This window comes from Salvelinus alpinus, chromosome 21, assembly GCF_045679555.1.
Source record: "Salvelinus alpinus chromosome 21, SLU_Salpinus.1, whole genome shotgun sequence".
NCBI lineage: Eukaryota > Metazoa > Chordata > Actinopteri > Salmoniformes > Salmonidae > Salvelinus > Salvelinus alpinus.
In genome coordinates this window covers 21,172,616-21,196,381 of record NC_092106.1, presented here as the reverse complement: position 1 = coordinate 21,196,381, position 23,766 = coordinate 21,172,616, and the positions used below count along the sequence as shown (strand labels likewise).

The 23,766-nt window shown below is 43.8% G+C and overlaps 1 protein-coding gene across 5 annotated transcripts in view; it reads left to right on the top strand.

The window, feature by feature from the left end:
- The window catches only part of nectin3a (nectin cell adhesion molecule 3a), a 113,767-nt gene that overhangs the window by 55,570 nt on the left and 34,431 nt on the right, over positions 1–23,766 (top strand). For all 5 annotated transcript variants that reach the window (XM_071357312.1, XM_071357310.1, XM_071357314.1 and 2 more), the window contains exons 3-6: positions 2,400–2,584; positions 8,904–9,018; positions 12,058–12,175; positions 12,424–12,575. In XM_071357312.1, coding sequence (XP_071213413.1) covers positions 2,400–2,584; positions 8,904–9,018; positions 12,058–12,175; positions 12,424–12,575 — 570 coding nt within the window. The remainder of the gene's footprint in view (positions 1–2,399; positions 2,585–8,903; positions 9,019–12,057; positions 12,176–12,423; positions 12,576–23,766) is intronic.

The window sequence follows — 23,766 nt, the reverse complement described above, 5'->3', positions numbered from 1 at the left end:
GACTGTCCCAAATGTGTTTGCGTTCGGTGAAGGGTCGGGGAGGTACTCAGATCCAGACTCCTTGCAGAGAAGAAACTAACGTCCGTGGGTGTGGCGTAGCGGTTGACCGGAGCAAGGAATCTGGGTAGCCAGGCAAACGATTCAGATGAGTAATGATGGAAAAGAAAGGCAGCCTGACAGCTCTCTGAATCATAGATTTAAACACTAGAGCCAATTTGGGAAGTGGAGTAGTGCTTTCTAGCCTCTCTCCCTCTCCTGAACCTGTGGAATTGTGCTAATGAAATTCCACAAAATACACAACATGCGCAGCACCAGATTAGCAAAAAAATTGAATTGCACATTATCCAAACAGGTTGACGCATGAAAGCCTTTAGCCTAGCGTATTTACTTCACACAAAGTCGCCATAAATTCAAAGCACACGCATAATTGGCATTGCGGTACTGCAGACGCGAACGCAGTTAATAAACCCTACAGGAAACGCATACAGTATATCCTATAAAATAATTTGTGTCTCTTTGAGCAGTCATTGTGACTCTTCAGACAGTCACAAATTTGGTAGGCCTAGGCACAATTCACTACATAGGCATCTCTGTCACAGACATGAAGCCTGTTATCAATTCAGAGGCACGAGGGAAATTTCTATCTTCTCCTGTCCGAGAGCCTAGGCTATTTTCCTATCCAGTCCCAATCCTACTGAAAAGTCCTGACTCCTGTCTCGCATGAAAATTCGTTACTTTATTCTGTATTCTGTAGGTTGCATTATCAAAGCACGTCTTTCTCCTATGCATGTCAAAATACCGCTATAATGTTTCCCCCTCTTCTCTGCGCAGTCTCGTACTTGCTAGCCAAGTGAGCGCTTCGGTAGAGAATGTGTTATCAACAAACGATATGAGAGTAGATATCGATATTTTAAAACAAGAGTTGATCCCTGTTAAGATACGTACCTTGATATTGAAAATATTTCCACTCTTCATCTCCCCGTTATTCATGAGCTGATCTGCTATCTGTATAATCATAAACTAGATTTTGCCAAATATAGGAGATATTCCGTCATTCGTTAAAAGGAGGTTATCTAGCAAGTTTAGCAACTTTGGTCATTTGACTTTTGTTTGACTACTGTCACAAAGTTTGTATGATTCAACAACGCTATACTCTGGGTGTGCTCTGTGAAATGCGCTTAATTGAGGAACAGGATAACGCTTTGAATTTATGGACGGCCTGTTTTGCAATTCACAACAATGTCATTGCTGATCAAAGATAGTTACTAAATATCAGTTTCATTTGCTCTTATTTGAGGAGAACCTTGGCATAGTGACCTTATCTTGGTTTTAAACCCTTTAAATGGGCACTTCTGATTTTTTGCGGTATTTCTTTGCGGTATTTCCTTGGACTCTCGGGATGAATATGAATTATTTTTATCTTTAGTATTATGTCTGTCGGTGCACTAGAACAGTGAAAGTAGTGCTCTGTGAAACAGGTAGAGCGCTATGTTACAGCGGTCACTGTCCGTTTACATGGATCTGTTTATGCTGCTCTATTGAGAGAAATCTGTGTCACGACTGATGTCTCAACCCACAGTAACTCAGCATCCTCACAGGAAGCCAGTGTAACATAACCCTAGCTCTAAAGCACTGAATAGCAGCACACATTAACAGCAACCCAACTCCCCAGTTCAGGACTGGACACCACACAATGAAACACAGACACACACAACAGCACGGAGTATTATGTCTGACATTGCTCTGTGTTAAACTGTTTTTCTAAGTCATTATGAACCGTATTAGCAAGCCAGTTTGAAAGTACAGCATTTACAACACAAAATCCATTGTTTTGGTTTAGTAGGAAGAGAATATAATTCAAACAGCTTCATGGAGATGCTCCAAAAGTCACTCTAATAGAAATGTCTTGGTCGATGCTGCAAAGTAATATTCCTTTCACGAACACAGAAACATCTCTCACAGACGTCTCCATCTCCAGCACAATAACAATAAAAAGAGTTGAGTTCCCTCCAAAGTGCTCCTATAGTATCCGATGGCTTGGCTCATCAATTTTTAATAGATATCTGTGAAATGCAGGAAATCAATCTACTGTGTCTGGCAGCAGAGTGTATGAGTGTCCCGTGGCCACTTCCTGCTCTCTGTCCATATCCCCGTCCCTGTTTTATGATGCACATTATTTATTCATCATCATATACAAAATATCAATACTCATTTTGTAATCTATTCTGTTTTGTCATCTCTCCGCGAGCCCCTTTTCCTCTCTCTCCCACTCCATCTCTCTCTCTCTTTCTCTCTCTCAATGTTTTTTGTCTGTATGTACAGTATATTTTCTATGCCGCTAAATGAATTGCCTCATTGGGAACATTATAGTTTTTTAATCTTATCTCTCTCTCCCCTAGTGGAGCCCAAGGTCTACGTCTCCGCCGGCTCTACGGCCCTGGTGGATGGTGGTAATGAATCGGTGGCGGCCACCTGCATAGCAGAGCGCGGCCGACCTGCAGCCGAGGTGTCCTGGGAGACTGAGCTGTTTGGCCGCTCTGAGGTCCAGACGCAGGACGAGCCCAACGGCACCTCCACCACGCAGGTACAAACAGAACAGAGCTACTGCTTTGACATTACACCACAGTACCGTGTTTCAAACGGCAACTTATTCCCTACATAGTGCACTACTTTTGACTAAGGCCAGTTTTGGTCAGTTTTGCCCTTGGGCCCTGGTCAAAAGTAGTGCAAAATATAAAGGGAATAGGGTGCCATTTGGGACACAGCCATGGTCTCACACACAATCAACCTCCTCATGGGGTGTATATACAGTATATGTACAGTACCAGTCAAAGGTTTGGACACACCTACTCATTCCAGAGTTTGTTCTACATTGTAGAATAATAGTGAAGACATCATAACTATGAAATAACACTTATGGAATCATGTAGTAACCAAAAAAGTGTTAAGATTCTTCAAAGTAGCGACCCTTTGCCTTGATGACAGCTTTGCACACTCTTGGCATTCTCTCAACCAGATTCACAAGGTAGTCATCTGGAATGCATTTCAATTAACAGGTGTGCCTTGTGAAAAGTTAATTTGTGGAATTTCTTTCCTTCTTAATGCGTTTGAGCCAATCAGTTGTGTTGTGACTAGGGCTGTGGCGGTCGTGAAATTCTCAGTCGGTGATTGTCAAGCAAATAACTGTCGGCCTCACGGTAATTGAGCGTTAATTAACATAAACACATTTAGCTTCTCCTGGCTTCCACGCCTGCAAGCCATTTTAAAAAGTCTAATAAATCCATGTAGTATAGCCTACACCTTCACAATAAATCCATTATTTATTTTAGATAGGCCTAAAGAAGCATGATATGAAGAAAATGTAGTCTATTTCAGAAGAAAAGAATAGCATACTCTGAGTTGTCCTTATGTTAGGTCCTGATGTGGCTATGCCAAATGGCTGTGGGCTACACTAGTTCATTTAGCAGACAAGATTTGCTTATAATTCCGTGGCATTATTATATAGTATGAAGAATACAATTGATAGAAATATTTTTTCCAAGTGATTTGAGGGAGTGTGCAGGTGCGGCTATTCTGTGTTGAGCAGTTAACAAAGACATAGGTACTCCTATATGCTTAATTTAGAGTTATTCATGTAACTTTAGTTATTCTACAAAGTTTGGGCTATATGTGTAGATCCTTTATACATTGTAAAGCTGCATGATGAGACAAATGGTGATTTGAAAAACGTTGCTTGAAAGGCATGAGCTCCACTTTGTTTTTTTGTGCAGGCTGTACACACTCCAATAGTCTCTAATTCATCATTTGACAACCACTTGATAATGCCTCGAATTTCACAGCGGCATCCCCTTTGTGGCCGTAATGCACCCTAAAACAATTAAAGCCTTTTGCAGCCCGGAGTGCTGTGTTGTGCCCTTCTCCCTGAGTGTGCTGCGCAATCCGAAGCGTCTATCACTCACACAGCTCTCCGGCATGTGATCGGGTCTTTCTCACAGGCTACAAGTGAAGACAGACACATCAGGGACGCAACTCCGTGCTTCCTTATCCAATTCCGAGGTGCAAATTGAAGATATTGTAAGAAGTGTCGACAAGATGAGTAGGCCTAACGAACAGCTAAAGCACTAGCCTATTTCAGTCTACTCTCCCCCATAATACAAAAGTCGACCTATTCTATTCTGTGCGAGAAATAAATAATCCATACATAGTCTGGGACAGTGGGATGCGATAGATCCCAAATGAATACAACCACTAGCATCCCCAAAACTTTTTTATGCAGTGTGGCTGATGCAACAGATCAGAATGTTTAGCTTAAAATGTTGATAAACTATTAGGCTATTTCTTCACATTATAAGCGCAGCAATGCGCACATTATAGAAGGCTATAAGCGCAAATGTTTCATTAGCGGAAAACACCATTATCAAAAGTGACCGCAAATGCAATTATGCATTATGCAATCTTTATTGTGAAAATGATCTTCCCCAAACTTGAAACTCACACGCTGGCTATATATGCCAGTTGTAAAGCGGATTAATGTGCTTAACTTTAAGAAGTTATTTGGCCACTTTAGTTGTGATACAAACCTTATTAAAACATATAGGCCTATGGGCTAGGCTACATGAGGTGTGCGACTATCATTCGAACAAGTCGTAAAAAAAAAAGGCATTGTTTCTTATGCTGGGCATCATTCACAAGTGATAATATATAATTCACAAGTGATAGGCTAATATTAATATCAGACTATTCTTGATTTATTCTTGTCTTTACATATACTAAATAATATATGTGTGACATTTGTTTTGATTTAGAATGGACCATTATCATGCACCTGTACCAAAACAGGGGCACCCGGGAAAAAATAAATGTCATCTATGCACTTAAATAGCGAATGGAGGACGCTTTTCCCCTTGGTTTATTTTCATGCCAGCCTGGTAGGCTATACTCCTGTTGTAAATATAAGCAGTGTGCTTAATATTAGGAAAGTTGAGAAGTAAATATAGTAGGCCTAGCCTATAGAAAGCTGAGGGAATCCTCCTCTTTTTAATAGCGGCCATCTCCCGCAATTGCATAGCCTAAAGAAATGTTAAGCAACATGAGTTCATGGGCTCTCATGAAGGGTGTGATTAGATTTGATGTCAGAGTAATTAGAAGGACAAAAGAGTGCTGAGTACCAGGCAGTTAGTAAGTTTGGTAGACTACTAATGACCAGCAGCAGCAGCATCAGAGCTTGGAGAAGCCTAATTACCATGACTAAATGGTCATGTGGAATTTGACTGCCTTCATGAATTGTGACTGCCGGTGTGGCGGTAATACGGTCACCGCAGCAGCCCTAGTTGTGACAAGGTAGGGGTGGTATACAGAAGATAGCCCTGTTTGGTAAAAGACCAAGTCCATATTATGGCAAGAACAGCTCAAATAAGCAAAGCAAAACGACAGTCTATCATTACTTTAACATTGTATAGTCTTAACATTCTGTATACTGCCCTACACCAAAAATAAAGCAGCTTAATTGAATTTTAAACCCCAATCTATTTTGCATGAAGAAACAACCTGTCATTCATCACAAACTTTGTGAATATCTGGGTTTTCCCTCTTCACAATGCAGAAAGATTGCATTTAATCAGTGGACACCACTCGTTTTTATTACAACACACCTGTCATAATTGTTTTCTTTTCCTTTATTGCTAAAGGTACTGCGTAGGTGTAAACATACATTTTTAGCAAGAGATAGCACTTGTATAGCCTAAGAAAGTAGCAGAAATGTGCAGAAAGTAGTTTTGAATGCATTTTATTGAAGGGAAATAATAACAGTCTTGAACTTTTTTGGCTACATAGTGATATATTCTTATATACTGTACAATGAGGAATTCAACTACAAAATACTAGTCTTCTCCCATTTTTTTAACCATTGCCCCTATCCACAAGGTGTATAAACAACAACAATAAATAAGAATAAAATAAGATAATAGATACAAAACAAAAACGTGAAGAACATAAATCAATAAACTCTAATTAGCACATGTAGGACAGTATGCAAGTGTGTGCATGGACTTTGCAGATGTATTTCTCACATGTGCAGGACATAGTATTTGTTTTACAGTCCTTCTTTGGGGGGGAATAATTGGCATCTCCTCCTCTTGCCTGCACCAGCTGCAGCCTCAGGTGGATCAGGACAAGAGTCAGCCCCCTGAACAGCTTTCACAAACGCTGCAGAGGCTGCTGTGCGGGGGAGGCGCTCCCTTCTTTGAATGTGTGGGGTTACAAGTGTCTTTCCCAGCTGCTCCAGGAACACCCTCCTCTTGTTCCGCTTATCAGGCATCCAGGTAGGGTTGATCTTGTTCAATATCATGAAGGCATTTACACATCAATGATGTTATGGAAGATGACCAGGGGCCAGCGGGCAGTCATCCTCCTGCAGCTGTAAGTTCCAATCACCTTGTCCAGGTTGTCCACGCCTCCTTTGTTGTGGTTGTAGTCCAGGATGATGGCTGGCTTCCTGTCCTCGCGATCACTGATCTCAGCCGTTTTGTGCAGTGTGCTCAGGAGGACCACATTATTGTTCCTCTTTGGGAGGTAAGAAACTAGAGTGGTGGTGAGGGTAAAGGCAAACTTTGATGAGAAGGCCTCTCTCCCCCTTGTTGCGAGGAGTGCAAGGGGGAGAGAGGCTTGTTCTTTCTAACTGCACCAACCATGGTGATCTTCCTCTTCAGGAGCTGCTGGCTGAGCTCATCAGAGGTGAAGAAATTGTTACACGTGACATTGTGCACCCTCAGTTCATCTGTCACATCAAGCACAACCCGCATCCCCTGGTTCTTCTCCGGGCCTCCACTGGTCAGCTTCCCTGTGTAGACTTGCATCTTCTAAGGGTAGCTGGATTGTGCATCACAGGCCACCCATATCTTGATGCCATACTTTGCTGGCTTTCTGGGCATATACTGCCGGAAAGGACAGCGACCTTTTGACAAAAGAGATTACTATCAGTAATTAGTATCAGTGTCACAGAAAACAATCACATAAATACATGATATTACAGCAATACATAATACAATTAACAGTGAAAATCACTTACATAGCAGATTTGAAAAAACGTTTTACCTCTGAATGCCTTGCAGGTCTTTACTCACGGGTATCAAATCGTAGCATTCTTGAGAAAGTGTGGTAGACTTTCAGTGGCATCGTGGAATGGAAAATTGCCCTTCCACTCTCTGCATCCCAGAGACTACATGTAGACTTGTTACCTATACACACCCGCCAAGATTAGCAGCCCTATGTAGGCACGCAGGTCAATCTCATCCATCCTTTTCCAGTTGTCTCCAGGATGATTTTTTTGATGGCTGGTGTGATGAACATGTAGAATGTTGAGGCGATGTCCTGGGCAACTGCATGTCTTCTGGGCCCTGGGGTCATTCTTATGACATGTTGTGCCGCCATCCTGCCCTGGTTGTCATATGGTGACAAGGACCATGTTATTTTGCTGCTCTTTGACAAAAATGTCTCTCTTTCCGCTTGGGGGATTTTTCTTCATCTGAAGATTATGCATCGTGCTCTGGGTTGTATTCTTCCCCATCTTCTTCTTTAGATACCTCCTCCTCTTCTAAATCATTGTTCTCTTGTTCCACCTGGACAAAAAAAATGAACACTCTAGGAAACATCATCAAATTTCAAGTTGAAAAATTATAATTTAAGGAGTTTTCTCTTAAGACCCTTAAGACAACACAAGGGTTGAGACATGAAGGTCAGTCAATGCGGAACATTTCAAGAACTTTAAAAGTTTCTTCAAGTGCAGTCGCAAAAACCATCAAGCTCTATGATGAAATTGGCTCTCATGAGGACCGCCACAGGAAAGGAAGATCCAGAGTTACCTCTGCGGCAGAGGATAAGTTCATGAGTTACCAGCCTCAGAAATTGCAGCCAAAATAAATGCTTCACAGAGTTCAAGTAAAATACACATCTCAACATCAACTGTTCAGAGGAGACTGCATAAATCAGGCTTTCATGGTCGAATTGCTACAAAGAAACCACTAATAAAGGACACCAACACGAAGAGGAGACTTGCTTGGGCCAAGAAACACAAGCAATGGACATTAGACCGGTGGAAATCTGTCCAATGGTCTGAAGACGCAGAGTAGGTGAACGGATGATCTCCCCTTGTGTGATTCCCACCATGAGACATGGAGGAGGAGGTGTGATGGTGTGTGTGGGGGGGGGGGGGGGGGGGTTCTTCCCTGGTGACACTGTCAATGATTTATTTAGAATTCAAGGCACACTTAACCAGCAGGCCTACCACAGCACTCTGCATCAACATGCCATCCCATCTGGTTTGCGCTTAGTGGGACTATCATTTGTTTTTCAACAGGACAATGACCCAAAACACACCTCCAGGCTGTGTAAGGGCTATTTGACCAAGAAGGACAGTGATGCAGTGCTGCATCAGATGACCTGGCCTTCACAATCACCCGACCTCAACCCAATTAAGATGGTTTGGGATGAGTTGGACCACATAGTGAAGGAAAAGCAGCCAAGAAGTGCTCAGCATATGTGGGAAATCCTTCAAGACTGTTGGAAAAGCATTCCAGGTAAAGCTGGTTGAGAGAATACCAAGAGTGTGCAAAACTGTCATCAAGGCAAAGGGTGGCTACTTTGAAGAATCTAAAATATATGTTGATTTGTTTAACACTTTTTTGGTTACTACATGATTCCATATGTGTTATTTCATAGTTTTGACGTCTTCACTATTATTCTACAATGTAGAAAATAAAGAAAAACCCTTGAATGAGTAAGTGTGTCCAAACTTTTGACTGGTACTGTATATAGATCATGAAGCAGGCATGCAAAGCTCACACAAACACTCTTTAAACATGCTTAAATATTTACACGTCTAACAACATGTCGCCTCCACCACCCAGGTGCGCTACGTGTTGGAGCCACGGAGACACTCCCAGGGCCACACGCTCACCTGCGTGGTGCGCCACCCAGCCCTGCAGACTGAGTTCAGGATACCCTACGTGCTCAATGTGCAGTGTGAGTGTTTTACATTTCTTTTATTTAACCTTTATTTATTTATTTATTGCCTAGTTGGCGAGTCAGTTGTGAACAAATTTGTATTTACAATGACGGTGTTTGGGGTGACCAGGCGGATAGGACAGCAGAGCAGTAGGGTCATTGAAATGGAACAATTAGATCACCTTTTACGTGATTAGTACAGTGCATTCGGAAGGTATTCAGACCCCTTGACTTTTTCCACATTTTGTTATTCTAAAATTGATTAAATAAAAAATGTCCCTCATCAATCTACACACAATTCCCCATAATGACAAAGCGAAAACATGTTTTTAGAAATTTTAGCAAATGTATTAAAAATTAAAAACAGAACTACCTTATTTACATAAGTATTATCAGACCCTTTGCAATGACACTCGAAAGTGAGCTCAGGTGCATCTTGTTTCCATTGATCATCCTTGAGATGTTTCTACAACTTAATTGGAGTTCACCTGTGGTAAGTTTAATTGACTGGACATGATTTGGAAAGGCACACACCTGTCTATATAAGGTCCCACAGTTCATAGTGCATGTAAGAGCAAAAACCAAGCCATGAGGTCGAAGGAATTGTCTGTAGAGCTCCGAGACAAGATTGTGTTGAGGCACAGATCTGGGGTAGGATACCAAAACATTTCTGCAGCGTTGAAGGTCCCGAAGAAGACAGTGGCCTCCATCATTCTTAAATGGATAAAGTTTGGAACCACTGATACTTTTTTTAAAGCTGGCTGCCCGGCCAAACTGAGCAATCGGGGGAGAAGGGCCTTGGTCAGGGATGTGACCAAGAACCCGATGGTCACTCTGACAGATCTCCAGAGTTCCTCTGTGGAGATGGGAGAACCTTCCAGAAGGACAACCATCTCTGCAGCACTCCACCAATCAGGCCTTTATGGTAGAGTGGCCAGACAGAAGCCACTCCTCAGTAATAGGCACATGACAGCCCACTTGGAGTTTGCCAAAAGGCACCTAAAGAATCTCAGACCATGAGAAACAAGATTCTCTGGTCTGTTGAAACCAGGATTGAACTCTTTGGCCTGAATACCAAGCGTAATGTCTGGAGGAAACCTGGCACCATCCCTAATGTGAAGGATGGTGGTGGCAGCATCATGCTGTAGGGATATTTTTCAGCGGCAGGGACTGGGAGATTGGTCAGGATCGAGGAAAAGATGAACAAAGTAAAGTACAGAGAGATCTTTGATGAAAACCTGCTCCAGGACCTCAGACTGTGGCGAACGTTCACCTTCCAACAGGACAACAAACCTAAGCACACAGCCAAGACAATGCAGAAGTGGCTTCGGGGAAAGCCTCTGAATGTCCTTGAGTGGCCCAGCCAGAGACCAGACTTGAACCCGATCTAACATCTCTGGAGAGACCTGAAAATAGCTGTGCAGCGACACTCCCCATCCAACCTGACAAAGCTTGAGAGGATCTGCAGAGAAGAATGGGAGAAACTCCCCAAATACAGGTGTGCCAAGCTTGTAGCATCATACCCAAGAAGACTCGAGTCTGTAATCGCCGCCAAAGGTGCTTAAGTAAATGTGTTATTTCATTAAAAAAAAATATATACATTTGCAAAAATGTCTGAATGTGTTTTTCCCTTGTCATAATGGGGTATTGTGTGTAGATGAGGGGGGGGAAACAATTTAATCAATTTTAGAATAAGGCTGTAACGTATCAAAATGTGGAAAAAGTCAAGGGGTCTGAATTCTTTCTGAATGCACTGTATATAGAGCTGTGTGCCACTATGACAAGGAGAGGGGTAGCTCGCTATCTTTGTGTTCTGTTTGAGAGGGGTTGCTGTGCTGATAGGTCGGCTTTATAGTAGATGATTTGTCTTGTCTCAGAGACAGCTGCTGCTCATGTTTCAGCATGCACTCTCTGACTACATAAAGATTTAGACAACTGCCACATGTATTAGTGAAGGGCTGCTGTCTGTATCTGATCTATAACCTGTCATGTCAATAGCCTGTTTTACAGTGCAGTATGCTCAGAGACCGGACCGACTCCCCATCTTCCCTCGTTTCCTCATAAAAGGGCCATTAAAGAGTCATCTTAATTTTATAATCATTGATGCATGCTTCCTTGGCAACCTGAACTGATGAATAGTGTATAGTATCTGTTTGGACTATGTGAGTGCAGGTTAATGAAGGCGTTTTATGAAATATTGATCAAGCCTCAGCAGCAGCAGCAGCAGCAGGGGCAGGGGCAGGGGCAAGAGAGGTGGGTGCAGAAGGGTGGAGATGCAGAAAGGCGAGATTAATACAGGAAGAGAAAGGCTTTGGAACTCAATAAATCATGTCAAATGCAGAGGCAGGGGATTTTAAGTGCCAAAGAAGCACAATTTTTCCACAAACAAAGTGCAAAGGTCAACAGGACGCATTCATAACGTCTTGTTCCCTGCCCGGCTTTGTACTGTAATACGTTCTGCCTGCTCACTCTTCAAAAGTCAAAGGGGGAAATTGGATACCAGAGTCATTGTTTACTACATGTATTACAGTACAGTCAGTGGCATCTGTCCTACCTCTGGTAGGCTTCTTTCTCTCTTTTCTGTTTGTTGCTGGTGGTGACTCTGGTATCTCCTCATTTTGACCTGTCTGATGTAGCGCCTCTCTCTCTCTCTCTCTCTCTTCTAGGCTTCTCACATCCAACAAAACCCCTGTGCTGTAGAATCCTTTTCCTCTGCTTTTTCATTTTGATTATCAGTTGTTTTGTTCTTATATTGCTTGCTTTTTCCCCCTGGGGCGAAAGCTAATTTGTCATCGCTGTGCTACAAGGGAGCACATTGGCCATTGTGTACAATGCACACTAGGGCATTTAAAAAAAAGTTTTTTATGAATCTCTTGTTTTGTATAGAACAAATATTCTTGGTCAGTTGTGTTATTAAAGGATCCTGATCATAGTGTATCTTATACAATAGGCCTACATGGTATGTACCCTAGTCTACTTTATTACAAAGTAGCTAAGTAACAAATAATAATTATAATAATAAATAATAATTATAATAGGATTGTGCTTCTTTTCCAGTTGCTCCTGAGGTGACGGTGGTGGGATATGACCAGAACTGGTTTGTTGGTCAGGACAATGTGAAGCTGGACTGTGGAGCCAAAGCCAACCCACCTGCCCACCACTTCTCCTGGACCAGGTCAGGGTCCTCTAGCTAGCAGCAGCTTACCCACCCACTACACCCCACAACATGCCATACACTGGCCGTGTCACAAATAGCACCCCATTCCCTATGTAGTTTGCTACTTTTGACCAGGGCACATAGTAGGGCACTATAATGAGAATAGGGTGCCATTTCGGACGTACCACTACTGTGATCATTGCTGGCTAGTAATATCCAGCAATGTTTGTATCCCTGTGTTTATATATGATCTCCTTTCTTAACAGGTTGGATGGGCCGATGCCTGACGGTGTGGATATAGTGAACAACACTTTTACTTTCACTCGTCCTCTGGAGAGAAATGACTCTGGACTGTACAGGTGTGAGGTGTCCAATGACATCGGTCCACGCGGTCAGGACGTTCATGTTTGGATACAAGGTGAGAAAGTATGGCCTTGGTTAAACCCTTCAGGCCCACCATGAGATTAAACAGGGCCTGTCTCCATTTGCACACATTTCAGACACCAGAGGAGAAAAGAGCAACACACAGTATCGGCACCAAACGTTAAAATTGTTGTGGTTTTGGCAACATTAGATATGTGATATCATTAGAGAGTGACTGTTTCACCCTGTTTGTTTTTAGGAACACAGTATGCACTAATATGCAACAATATGCCTACTTGTCAATGGGAGCACAGTGTGCAGCAATTTGCCCTTTTTTGTTTCTCTTGTTTGTTGTCCAAGGTAATTTTTCAGGGTTGGACACGATGAATAACACACAGATACAGTAACAGACGCTAGTATGTTCCCTCCCCGTAAAAGGGCATGTGTGCTCCATGCTCTGCTGTAAGAGCTGGATGTTGTTTCCGTTCACTCCAAGAGATGACTAATGATATTTACTTTAATTGAATACACATTAATTAATGACTGACTCGCAAAACAGACAGCGGACCCCCCCCAAAGCTCTATAAACATTGTTTTTCTAAATTTGGCCTCACTTGGCTACAGTACCAGGCTGTTCTGATGGAATGGAATCAACTGTAAAACTTGGAATATTACAGAATTTCCATAGTTTGGCTGATTATTGTAGTAACTTAAATTATTTCATAATTGTAAAATTACAGACGAGTTGGCCTAGAGAAATAATTCCATTTTCGATTGGGGTGTTTGGGGGGGTGTTGGTCGATCGTGCGTGGGAACCTTACGTCACCTCACAACTTGGCTGTCACTTTGAGAAACATGTCGAAGAGGCGCCAATTCGTCAACAAAAAAAAAAATAATCGACACTGACCCCTATATTCAGAGCAGAGCAATAATACCCAATGGACTATTATGAGTCAGGCGATAAGCTGTTTTGCAAATTCTGTCAACATACTATTGATTGGACCCGTAAAAATACGTGTGACAACCACTTAAAGTCTGAAGCCCATGTGAAGAACAGGGAAAAGCACCGTGTTACACGGAACCCAAACAGGCTACGCGCGCGTGCCATCGTGCATACATTTATTTTGTCCCACCACACCAAAAGCGATCACGACACGCAGGTTAAAATATCAAAACAAACTCTGAACCAATTATATTAATTTGGGGACAGGTCGAAAAGCATTAAACATTTATGGCAATTTTAGCTAGCTAGCTTGCTGTTGCTAGCTAATTTGTCCTGGGATATAAACATTGAGTTGTTATTTTACCTGAAATGCACAAGGTCCTTTACTCCACCAATTAATCCACACATAAAACGATCAACCGAATCGTTTCTAGTCATCTCTCCTCCTTCCAGGCCTTTTCTTCTCTTGACTTTATACTGCGATTGGCAACTTTCGTAAATTAGGTGCATTACCACCACTGACCTCATTTGTCTTTCAGTCACCCACGTGGGTATAACCAATGAGGAGATGGCACGTGGGTACCTGCTTCTATAAACCAATGAGGAGATTGGAGAGGCAGGACTTGCAGCGCGATCTGTGTCAGAAATAGAACTGACTTCTATTTTAGCTCTTGGCAACGCAGACGCTCGTTGGCGCACGCGAGCAGTGTGGGTGCAATAATTGAATAATATAGATTTCTAAATTTATTTTGCAACTCTGTAACACTGTTGTTTTGAAAGAGCATATGAATTAAATAAGTAAAGTGTCTGGACAAATACCAAAGGCTCTGTAAAGGAGTGAGGCTCTGGTAGAAAGTCAAGAGAAAAGGGAGATTTAAGAGGGTCAGACCAGTGTGTGTGCGTGTATGTGTGTGTGTGTGTGTGAGATTAGTTATTCCCCTTTCTCTGGGAAGTCATGTGAGAAGATGAAACGCACGAGCAGTGTGGGTGCAATAATTGAATAACATAGATTTCTAAATTTATTTTGCAACGCTCACGCATGCGACGCGAGCGGTGTGGTCAGCCTGTTAGCCAGAGCATGCCTTTTCAAACGACAATTACTAGTGCAAGTGCATCAGCAGATTCAATACGATAATTTATTCAGGACTTTGTGGCTGTGTGCGCCGAGTCTGACATCCCCTTAGAAAAGCTAAGAAAGCTACGGCCGTTTCTAGTGAAGCATTGCAAACAGGGAGGAGAGTTACCAGAAAATGAGAGCAGCCTCCGTCAAACTCACCTGCCCCGTGTGTTCGACCAACATATGACTGCCGTTCTACTGAAGATCCGTGGGAAGAGGTTTACGGTGGTTGTTGACGAGACAACAGATGCAAGGGATTGCAGCGTTCTAACATTGTTATTGGTGAGTTAACTTAACTTGACAGTCTATTAATATACCGTTGCAATAGACTACATTTACATTCTGCAATGTGAATTGTCCGCATGCAAATTGTGATATTCCAAACGACAAGCTATCATGGTGAAATATAGCAATGCATAATGTCAGCAGCCGTCTGCCTCTCCATCTAGCTAACTATCGCAGTATCTATATTGTGCTTACACTTAATTTAAATAACACTTATTTTGTCACAAAATTATTTTAGGTTAAAACATAATTAAAGTTGTTCCTTATCTTTCATTGCAGGCGTTGAAAACCAGTACTTTCTGGTGGATGTCATTTTCATGGACAGATGCAACAACTCAATGTTTTCCCAGCTATACAGTGGCTTGCGAAAGTATTCACCCCCTTGGCATTTTTCCTATTTTGTTGCCTTACAACCTGGAATTAAAATCGATTTTGTGGGGGTTTGTATCATTTGATTTACACAACATGCCTACCACTTTGAAGATACACTTTTTTTTTTGTGAAACAAACAACAAATAAGACAAAAAAACAGAACTTTAGTGTGCATAACTATTCACCCCTCCCTAAGTCAATACTTTGTAGAGCCACTTTTTGCAGCAATTACAGCTGAAAGTCTCTTGGGGTATGTCTCTATAAGCTTGGCACATCTAGCCACGGGGATTTCTGCCCATTCTTCAAGGCAAAACTGCTCCAGCTCCTTCAAGTTGGATGGGTTCCGCTGGTGTACAGCAATCTTTAAGTCATACCACAGATTCTCAATTGGATTGAGGTCTGGGCTTCCAAGACATTTAAATGTTTCCCCTTAAACCACTCCAGTGTTGCTTTAGCAGTATGCTTAGTGTTGTTGTCCTGTTGGAAGGTGAACCTCCATCCCAGTCTCAAATCTCTGGAAGACTGAATCCATCATTCCTTCAATTCTGACCAGTTTACCAGTCCCTGCCAATGAAAAACATCCCCACAGCATGATGCTGCCACAACCATGTTTCACAGTGGGGATGGTGTTTTCGGAGGTGATGAGAGGTGTTGGGTTTGTGCCAGACATAGCAAAAAAGCTCCATTTTAGTTTCATCTGACCAGAGTACTTTCTTCCATATGTTTGGGGAGTCTCCCACATGCCTTTTGGCGAACACCAAATGTGTTTGCTTATTTTTTTCTTTTAGCAATGGCTTTTTTCTGGCCACTTCCGTAAAGCCGAGCTCTGTGGAGTGTACGGTTTAAAGTGGTTCTATGGACAGATACGCCAATCTCTGCTGAGGAGCTTTGTAGCTCCTTCAGGGTTATCTTTGGTCTCTTTGTTGCCTCTCTGGTTAATGCCCTCCTTGCTTGGTCCGTAAGTTTTGGTCAGCGGCCCTCTCTTGGCAGGTTTATTGTATTCTTTCCATGTTTTAATAATGGATTTAACGGTGCTCCGTGGGATGTTCAAGGTTTCAGATATTTTTTTATAACCCAACCCTGATCAGTTCTTCTCCACAACTTTGTCCCTGACCTGTTTGGAGAGCTCCTTGGTCTTCATGGTGCCGCTTGCTTGGTGGTGCTTCTTGCTTAGTGGTGTTGCAGACTCTGGGGCCTTTCAGAACAGGTGTATATATACTGAGATCATGTGGCAGATCATGTGACACTTAGATTGCACACAGGTGGACTTTATTTAACTAATTATGTGACTTCTGAAGGTAATTGGTTGCAGTAGATCTTATTTAGGGAGTGAATACACACCACAAATTTCACTTCACCAATTTGGACTATTTTGTCTATGTCCATTACATGAAATCCAAATCAAATCCATTTAAATTAAAGGTTGTAATGCAACAAAATAGGAAAACCGCCAAGGGGGATGAATACTTTTGCAAGGCACTAGCCTCCCTCCACAGCAACAATCTGAACCTGAATGATGCCTGGGCAGTGGTCACAGATAATGACTCCTACTGCCTGAAGGCATACAAGGAGGTTCTGAAAGGAGTGATGCCCAACAGTGTCCATGTAACTTGTCTCTGCCATGTCATCAATCTGGTGGGTGAGACCTGGCAGCGCTACAAATATTTCTCTGAAGTTGCATCACTTGTGACATGGATGAGATCTGTCTTCTTCAAGAAGCCTGTCAGAAAGAGAAGATAGGTGAGCTTCCTCATTGTGAAGGAGTTTGTGCAGGTCAAGGCTCCTCCTGAAGCAGTGAGCACCCGATGGAATAGCTGGTGTGAGGCAGTGAAGTACCATGCAGAGCATGTTCATCTGTACAGAGTTTTTGTTGGCAGAAAAGTCATCATCCCAGGCAGTCACAAACATCCTCAGCCAGCTGGAAACAGAGGAGAAGGTTGCTGCATTGTTGCCTAGATTCTTGCATTACTTTTTTCATTTATAATGAAACACTGAATTTAAGCATTTTCCTTGATAAAAAATTGTGCAATGTTTACATTTACATTTAAGTCATTTAGCAGACGCTCTTATCCAGAGCGACTTACAAATTGGTGCATTCACCTTATGATATCCAGTGGAACAACCACTTTACAATAGTGCATCTAACTCTTTTAAGGGGGGGGGGGGTTAGAAGGATTACTTTATCCTATCCTAGGTATTCCTTAAAGAGGTGGGGTTTCAGGTGTCTCCGGAAGGTGGTGATTGACTCCGCTGACCTGGCGTCGTGAGGGAGTTTGTTCCACCATTGGGGTGCCAGAGCAGCGAACAGTTTTGACTGGGCTGAGCGGGAACTGTACTTCCTCAGAGGTAGGGAGGCGAGCAGGCCAGAGGTGGATGAACGCAGTGCCCTTGTTTGGGTGTAGGGCCTGATCAGAGCCTGAAGGTACGGGGGTGCCGTTCCCCTCACAGCTCCGTAGGCAAGCACCATGGTCTTGTAGCGGATGCGAGCTTCAACTGGAAGCCAGTGGAGAGAGCGGAGGAGCGGGGTGACGTGAGAGAACTTGGGAAAGTTGAACACCAGACGGGCTGCGGCGTTCTGGATGAGTTGTAGGGGTTTAATGGCACAGGCAGGGAGCCCAGCCAACAGCGAGTTGCAGTAATCCAGACGGGAGATGACAAGTGCCTGGATTAGGACCTGCGCCGCTTCCTGCGTGAGGCAGGGTCGTACTCTGCGAATGTTGTAGAGCATGAACCTACAGGAACGGGTCACCGCCTTGATGTTAGTTGAGAACGACAGGGTGTTGTCCAGGATCACGCCAAGGTTCTTAGCACTCTGGGAGGAGGACACAATGGAGTTGTCAACCGTGATGGCGAGATCATGGAACGGGCAGTCCTTCCCCGGGAGGAAGAGCAGCTCCGTCTTGCCGAGGTTCAGCTTGAGGTGGTGATCCGTCATCCACACTGATATGTCTGCCAGACATGCAGAGATGCGATTCACCACCTGGTTATCAGAGGGGGGAAAGGAGAAGATTAATTGTGTGTCGTCTGCATAGCAATGATAGGAGAGACCATGTGAGGATATGACAGAGCCAAGTGACTTGGTGTATAGCGAGAATAGGAGAGGGCCTAGAACAGAGCCCTGGGGGACACCAGTGGTGAGAGCACGTGGTGCGGAGACAGATTCTCGCCACGCCACCTGGTAGGAGCGACCTGTCAGGTAGGACGCAATCCAAGCGTGGGCCGCGCCGGAGATGCCCAGCTCGGAGAGGGTGGAGAGGAGGATCTGATGGTTCACAGTATCAAAGGCAGCCGATAGGTCTAGAAGGATGAGAGCAGAGGAGAGAGAGTTAGCTTTAGCAGTGCGGAGCGCCTCCGTGACACAGAGAAGAGCAGTCTCAGTTGAATGACTAGTCTTGAAACCTGACTGATTTGGATCAAGAAGGCCATTCTGAGAGAGATAGCAGGAGAGCTGGCCAAGGACGGCACGTTCAAGAGTTTTGGAGAGAAAAGAAAGAAGGGATACTGGTCTGTAGTTGTTGACATCGGAGGGATCGAGTGTAGGTTTTTTCAGAAGGGGTGCAACTCTCGCTCTCTTGAAGACGGAAGGGACGTAGCCAGCGGTCAAGGATGAGTTGATGAGCGAGGTGAGGTAAGGGAGAAGGTCTCCGGAAATGGTCTGGAGAAGAGAGGAGGGGATAGGGTCAAGCGGGCAGGTTGTTGGGCGGCCGGCCGTCACAAGACGCGAGATTTCATCTGGAGAGAGAGGGGAGAAAGAGGTCAAAGCACAGGGTAGGGCAGTGTGAGCAGAACCAGCGGTGTCGTTTGACTTAGCAAACGAGGATCGGATGTCGTCGACCTTCTTTTCAAAATGGTTGACAAAGTCATCAGCAGAGAGGGAGGAGGGGGGAGGAGGGGGAGGAGGATTCAGGAGGGAGGAGAAGGTGGCAAAGAGCTTCCTAGGGTTAGAGGCAGATGCTTGGAATTTAGAGTGGTAGAAATTGGCTTTAGCAGCAGAGACAGAAGAGGAGAATGTAGAGAGGAGGGAGTGAAAGGATGCCAGGTCCGCAGGGAGGCGAGTTTTCCTCCATTTCCGCTCGGCTGCCCGGAGCCCTGTTCTGTGAGCTCGCAATGAGTCGTCGAGCCACGGAGCAGGAGGGGAGGACCGAGCCGGCCTGGAGGATAGGGGACATAGAGAGTCAAAGGATGCAGAAAGGGAGGAGAGGAGGGTTGAGGAGGCAGAATCAGGAGATAGGTTGGAGAAGGTTTGAGCAGAGGGACGAGATGATAGGATGGAAGAGGAGAGAGTAGCGGGGGAGAGAGAGCGAAGGTTGGGACGGCGCGATACCATCCGAGTAGGGGCAGTGTGGGAAGTGTTGGATGAGAGCGAGAGGGAAAAGGATACAAGGTAGTGGTCGGAGACTTGGAGGGGAGTTGCAATGAGATTAGTGGAAGAACAGCATCTAGTAAAGATGAGGTCAAGCGTATTGCCTGCCTTGTGAGTAGGGGGGGAAGGTGAGAGGGTGAGGTCAAAAGAGGAGAGGAGTGGAAAGAAAGAGGCAGAGAGGAATGAGTCAAAGGTAGACGTGGGGAGGTTAAAGTCACCCAGAACTGTGAGAGGTGAGCCATCCTCAGGAAAGGAACTTATCAGGGCGTCAAGCTCATTGATGAACTCTCCAAGGGAACCTGGAGGGCGATAAATGATAAGGATGTTAAGCTTGAAAGGGCTGGTAACTGTGACAGCATGGAATTCAAAGGAGGCGATAGACAGATGGGTCAGGGGAGAAAGAGAGAATGTCCACTTGGGAGAGATGAGGATCCCAGTGCCACCACCCCGCTGACCAGAAGCTCTCGGGGTGTGCGAGAACACGTGGGCAGACGAGGAGAGAGCAGTAGGAGTAGCAGTGTTATCAGTGGTAATCCATGTTTCCGTCAGTGCCAAGAAGTCGAGGGACTGGAGGGAAGCATAGGCTGAGATGAACTCTGCCTTGTTGGCCGCAGATCGGCAGTTCCAGAGGCTGCCTGAGACCTGGAACTCCACGTGGGTCGTGCGCGCTGGGACCACCAGGTTAGAGTAGCAGCGGCCACGCGGTGTGAAGCGTTTGTATGGTCTGTGCAGAGAGGAGAGAACAGGGATAGACAGACACATAGTTGACAGGCTACAGAAGAGGCTACGCTAATGCAAAGGAGATTGGAATGACAAGTGGACTACACGTCTCGAATGTTCAGAAAGTTAAGCTTACGTTGCAAAAAATCTTATTGACTAAAATGATATAGTACTGCTGGCTGGTGAAATAGGCTAGCTAGCAGTGGCTGCGTTGTTGACTTTGTTTGAAAGTGTAGCTGGCTAGGTAACCTCTAACTGGCTAGGTAACCTCGACAATTACTCTAGACTACACAATTATCTTGGATACAAAGACGGCTATGTAGCCAGCTAAGATCAAACAAATCAAACTGTTGTACTGTAATGAAATGAAATGTAATACTACCTGTAATACTACCTGTGGAGCAAAGCGGAATGCAACTACTCGCTCCAAACCAAACCGGAAGTGCGTATCGTAGAGGGAGAGGCAATAGAAGTGTTGTTTCTTGTATTATTGTCTTTTGTGTCTTTAGAGGACTGCTTCACCTTAATGTCCCCTTTCCCTTTTCTTCTGTCCTTATTTTGTCCCACTTTGTCCCTTCTTTGCCCCTTCTTCTCTTCTGCCAACTAGACACTCCTTGTTAGCTAGCTAGCTTCTTTCAGGAATGTCCCTAGCAACTGCCTAGCAACAGGTAAACAACTTAGCTAGCTAAGAAAACGGTATAATTTTATGAAAAATTGTTACTTTTTCAAAAGCCTTTCTTCTTTGTTTGCTGCTTGTTTGGTCTCCTATTCAGTTTGCAGTTTTCTTTTGATTTTTTTTCGATGTACTTTACTCTAAAAAAACATTTAAATTTCAATATTTGTAGGAGCTCATCATGCATCATTACAAATGTACTGTTATATCTTATTAAATTGTTGACGTTTTATTCATTCACATTATTACACTCTTTCTGATGATACAATTAGCGTAAATCGTAAAACACAGAATTCTGAAAAATGGAAAAAACGGAATTTGGGATAAATAAAACGGAATTTGGAGGGGAAAAAACAGATTTCATAGGGCCCTAAAACTGAACAGTTTTATCTCAATCTCTTCATTCAAAGACTCAGTCCTGGACACTCTTACTGACAGTTGTGGCTGCTTTGTGTGATGTATTGTTGCCTCTACCTTCTTGCCCTTTGTGCTGTTGTCTGTGCCCAATAATGTTTGTACCATGTTTTGTGCTACTACCATGTTGTGTTGCTACCATGCTGTGTTATCATGTGTTGCTGCCTTGCTGTTTTGTCTTAGGTCTCTCTTTATGTAGTGTTGTGTTGTCTCGTCATGATGTGTGTTTTGTCCTATATTTATTTATTTATTTTAAATGTTTAATCCCAGACCCCGTCCCCGCAGGATGCCTTCTGCCTTTTGGTAGGCTGTCATTGTAAATAAGAATGTGTTCTTAACTGACTTGCCTAGTTAAATAAAGGTTAAATAATAAAATAAAAAATCCTCTTCTCGTCTCCCTCTTCTCGTCTCCCTCTCGTCTCCCTCCTTTCTTTTCATGTTTGGCTTCTCTATTATTCTTTATGTATGGAGCATGAGAACTGTGCTCCCCTTGTATTTTAATTTCCCCTTTCCTTCTAATCTATATCCAAACATAATGACTCCTACTCGTGGACACATTCTCCCCTGGCACACAATCTCTCTGATTTCTCACTGAGAGGGAGAGCAGGCTGGAGGAGCCTCAAACTAAAGCAGGTGGTCAGTCTTCATCTGTGAGTAGGCCGGGTTTAGACCGGTCTCGCTCGTTCGAAAACTATGTGTACGCCCCAAATTATACCCTGTTCCCTATATAGTGCACTACTTTTGACCAGGACCCATAGGGGCGCACACATAGTTTTCGAGCAAGCAGGACTCCAGGGAATAGGGTGCCATTTGGGACAAAGTCTAAAGCTTGGTTGACACCCTGTCCAGGAAGAACTTGCACTGAGCAATTTGGCCTCTCCAAGCCAACAACACGGAGGAGTCCGGCATATGCCGCTTCTCTCACTCTGAGCCCATGTGGACATGGATGCATTCAGACCTAAGCCACAGTAGCAGGCAGCCAGAGCATGTTTCATCCCCGCCCTTCTCCTTCGTGGCTGTCTCAGATACACAGTGGTGTTTCCACAGTGTCCTACATGGTGGGCTGCAGGAGATGTGTCCCAAATGGCACCCTATCCCCTATACAGTGCATTACCTTCGACCATGGAGGGTGTATATTGTGCCTATATTGTCCCCTGGTGCTCAGTGCTCCCCATCATACACCATGTCCCTCTCTAGCTACCAGGATGAGATGGCTCTGCAGTGGATAGCAGCCGTCTTACGTGCTCCTGACCAATTCTGCTCATTTTTTTTCTTTTTTCGCTGAGATAAACTTTTTTTGTACATAATTTTTCCGCCATCATTTCCTATAACCTCGTACCCCTGCACATTGACTCTGTACTGGTACCCCATGTATATAGCTAAGTTATCGTTACTCATTGTGTATTTATTCCTTGTGTTTCTATTTTTTTATTTGGATTGTTGGGAAGGACCCGTAAGTAGGCATTTCATCTGTTGTTTATGAATCATGTGACAAATAAAATGTGATTTGATATGAGGAGATCCAGCTGGGGAGGTTGGAGGTGGTTGTCTAAGGCTAAGGAGGAGGCGTTATAGATCAGCTCACTGACCTTGAGCTGCCTCTCTCCTCCCCCTTCTCCCTCTTTACATTATCACTGGTCTCTTAGTCACTGCTTTACAATTGCAGGTTAGTTAGATTCTTGCTAAGTCAGGTAAATTGCAGCCAAGATGTAATTAGCTGAAGGCTATGCTTGCTGCCATCCTGGTTGCATTTGATCAGTTGTAGCTTAGACTCCAGTGTTAAGTGGAGATACAAAACAGTCCTAGTGCAGCTTAGACTCCAGTGTTAAGTGGAGATACAAAGCAGTCCTAGTGCAGCTTAGACTCCAGTTTATTTATTTTCTATTTCACCTTTATTTAACCAGGTAGGCTAGTTGAGAACAAGTTCTCATTTGCAACTGCGACCTGGCCAAGATAAAGCAAAGTAGTTCGACACATACAACAACACAGAGTTACACATGGAATAAACAAACATACAATCAGTAATACAGTAGAAAAATCTATATACAGCATGTGCAAACGAGGTAGGATAAGAGAGGTAAGGCAATTAATAGGCCATGGTGGCAAAGTAATTACAATATAGCAATTAAACACTGGAATGGTAGGATGTGCAGAAGATTAATGTGCAAGTTGAGATACTGGGGTGCAAAGGAGCAAGATAAATAAATACAGTATGGGGATGAGGTAGATTGGATGGTCTATTTACAGATGAGCTATGTACAGGTGCAATGATCTGTGAGCTGCTCTGACAGCTGGTGCTTAAAGCTAGTGAGGGAGGTAAGAGTCTCCAGCTTCAGAGATTTTTGCAGTTTGTTCCAGT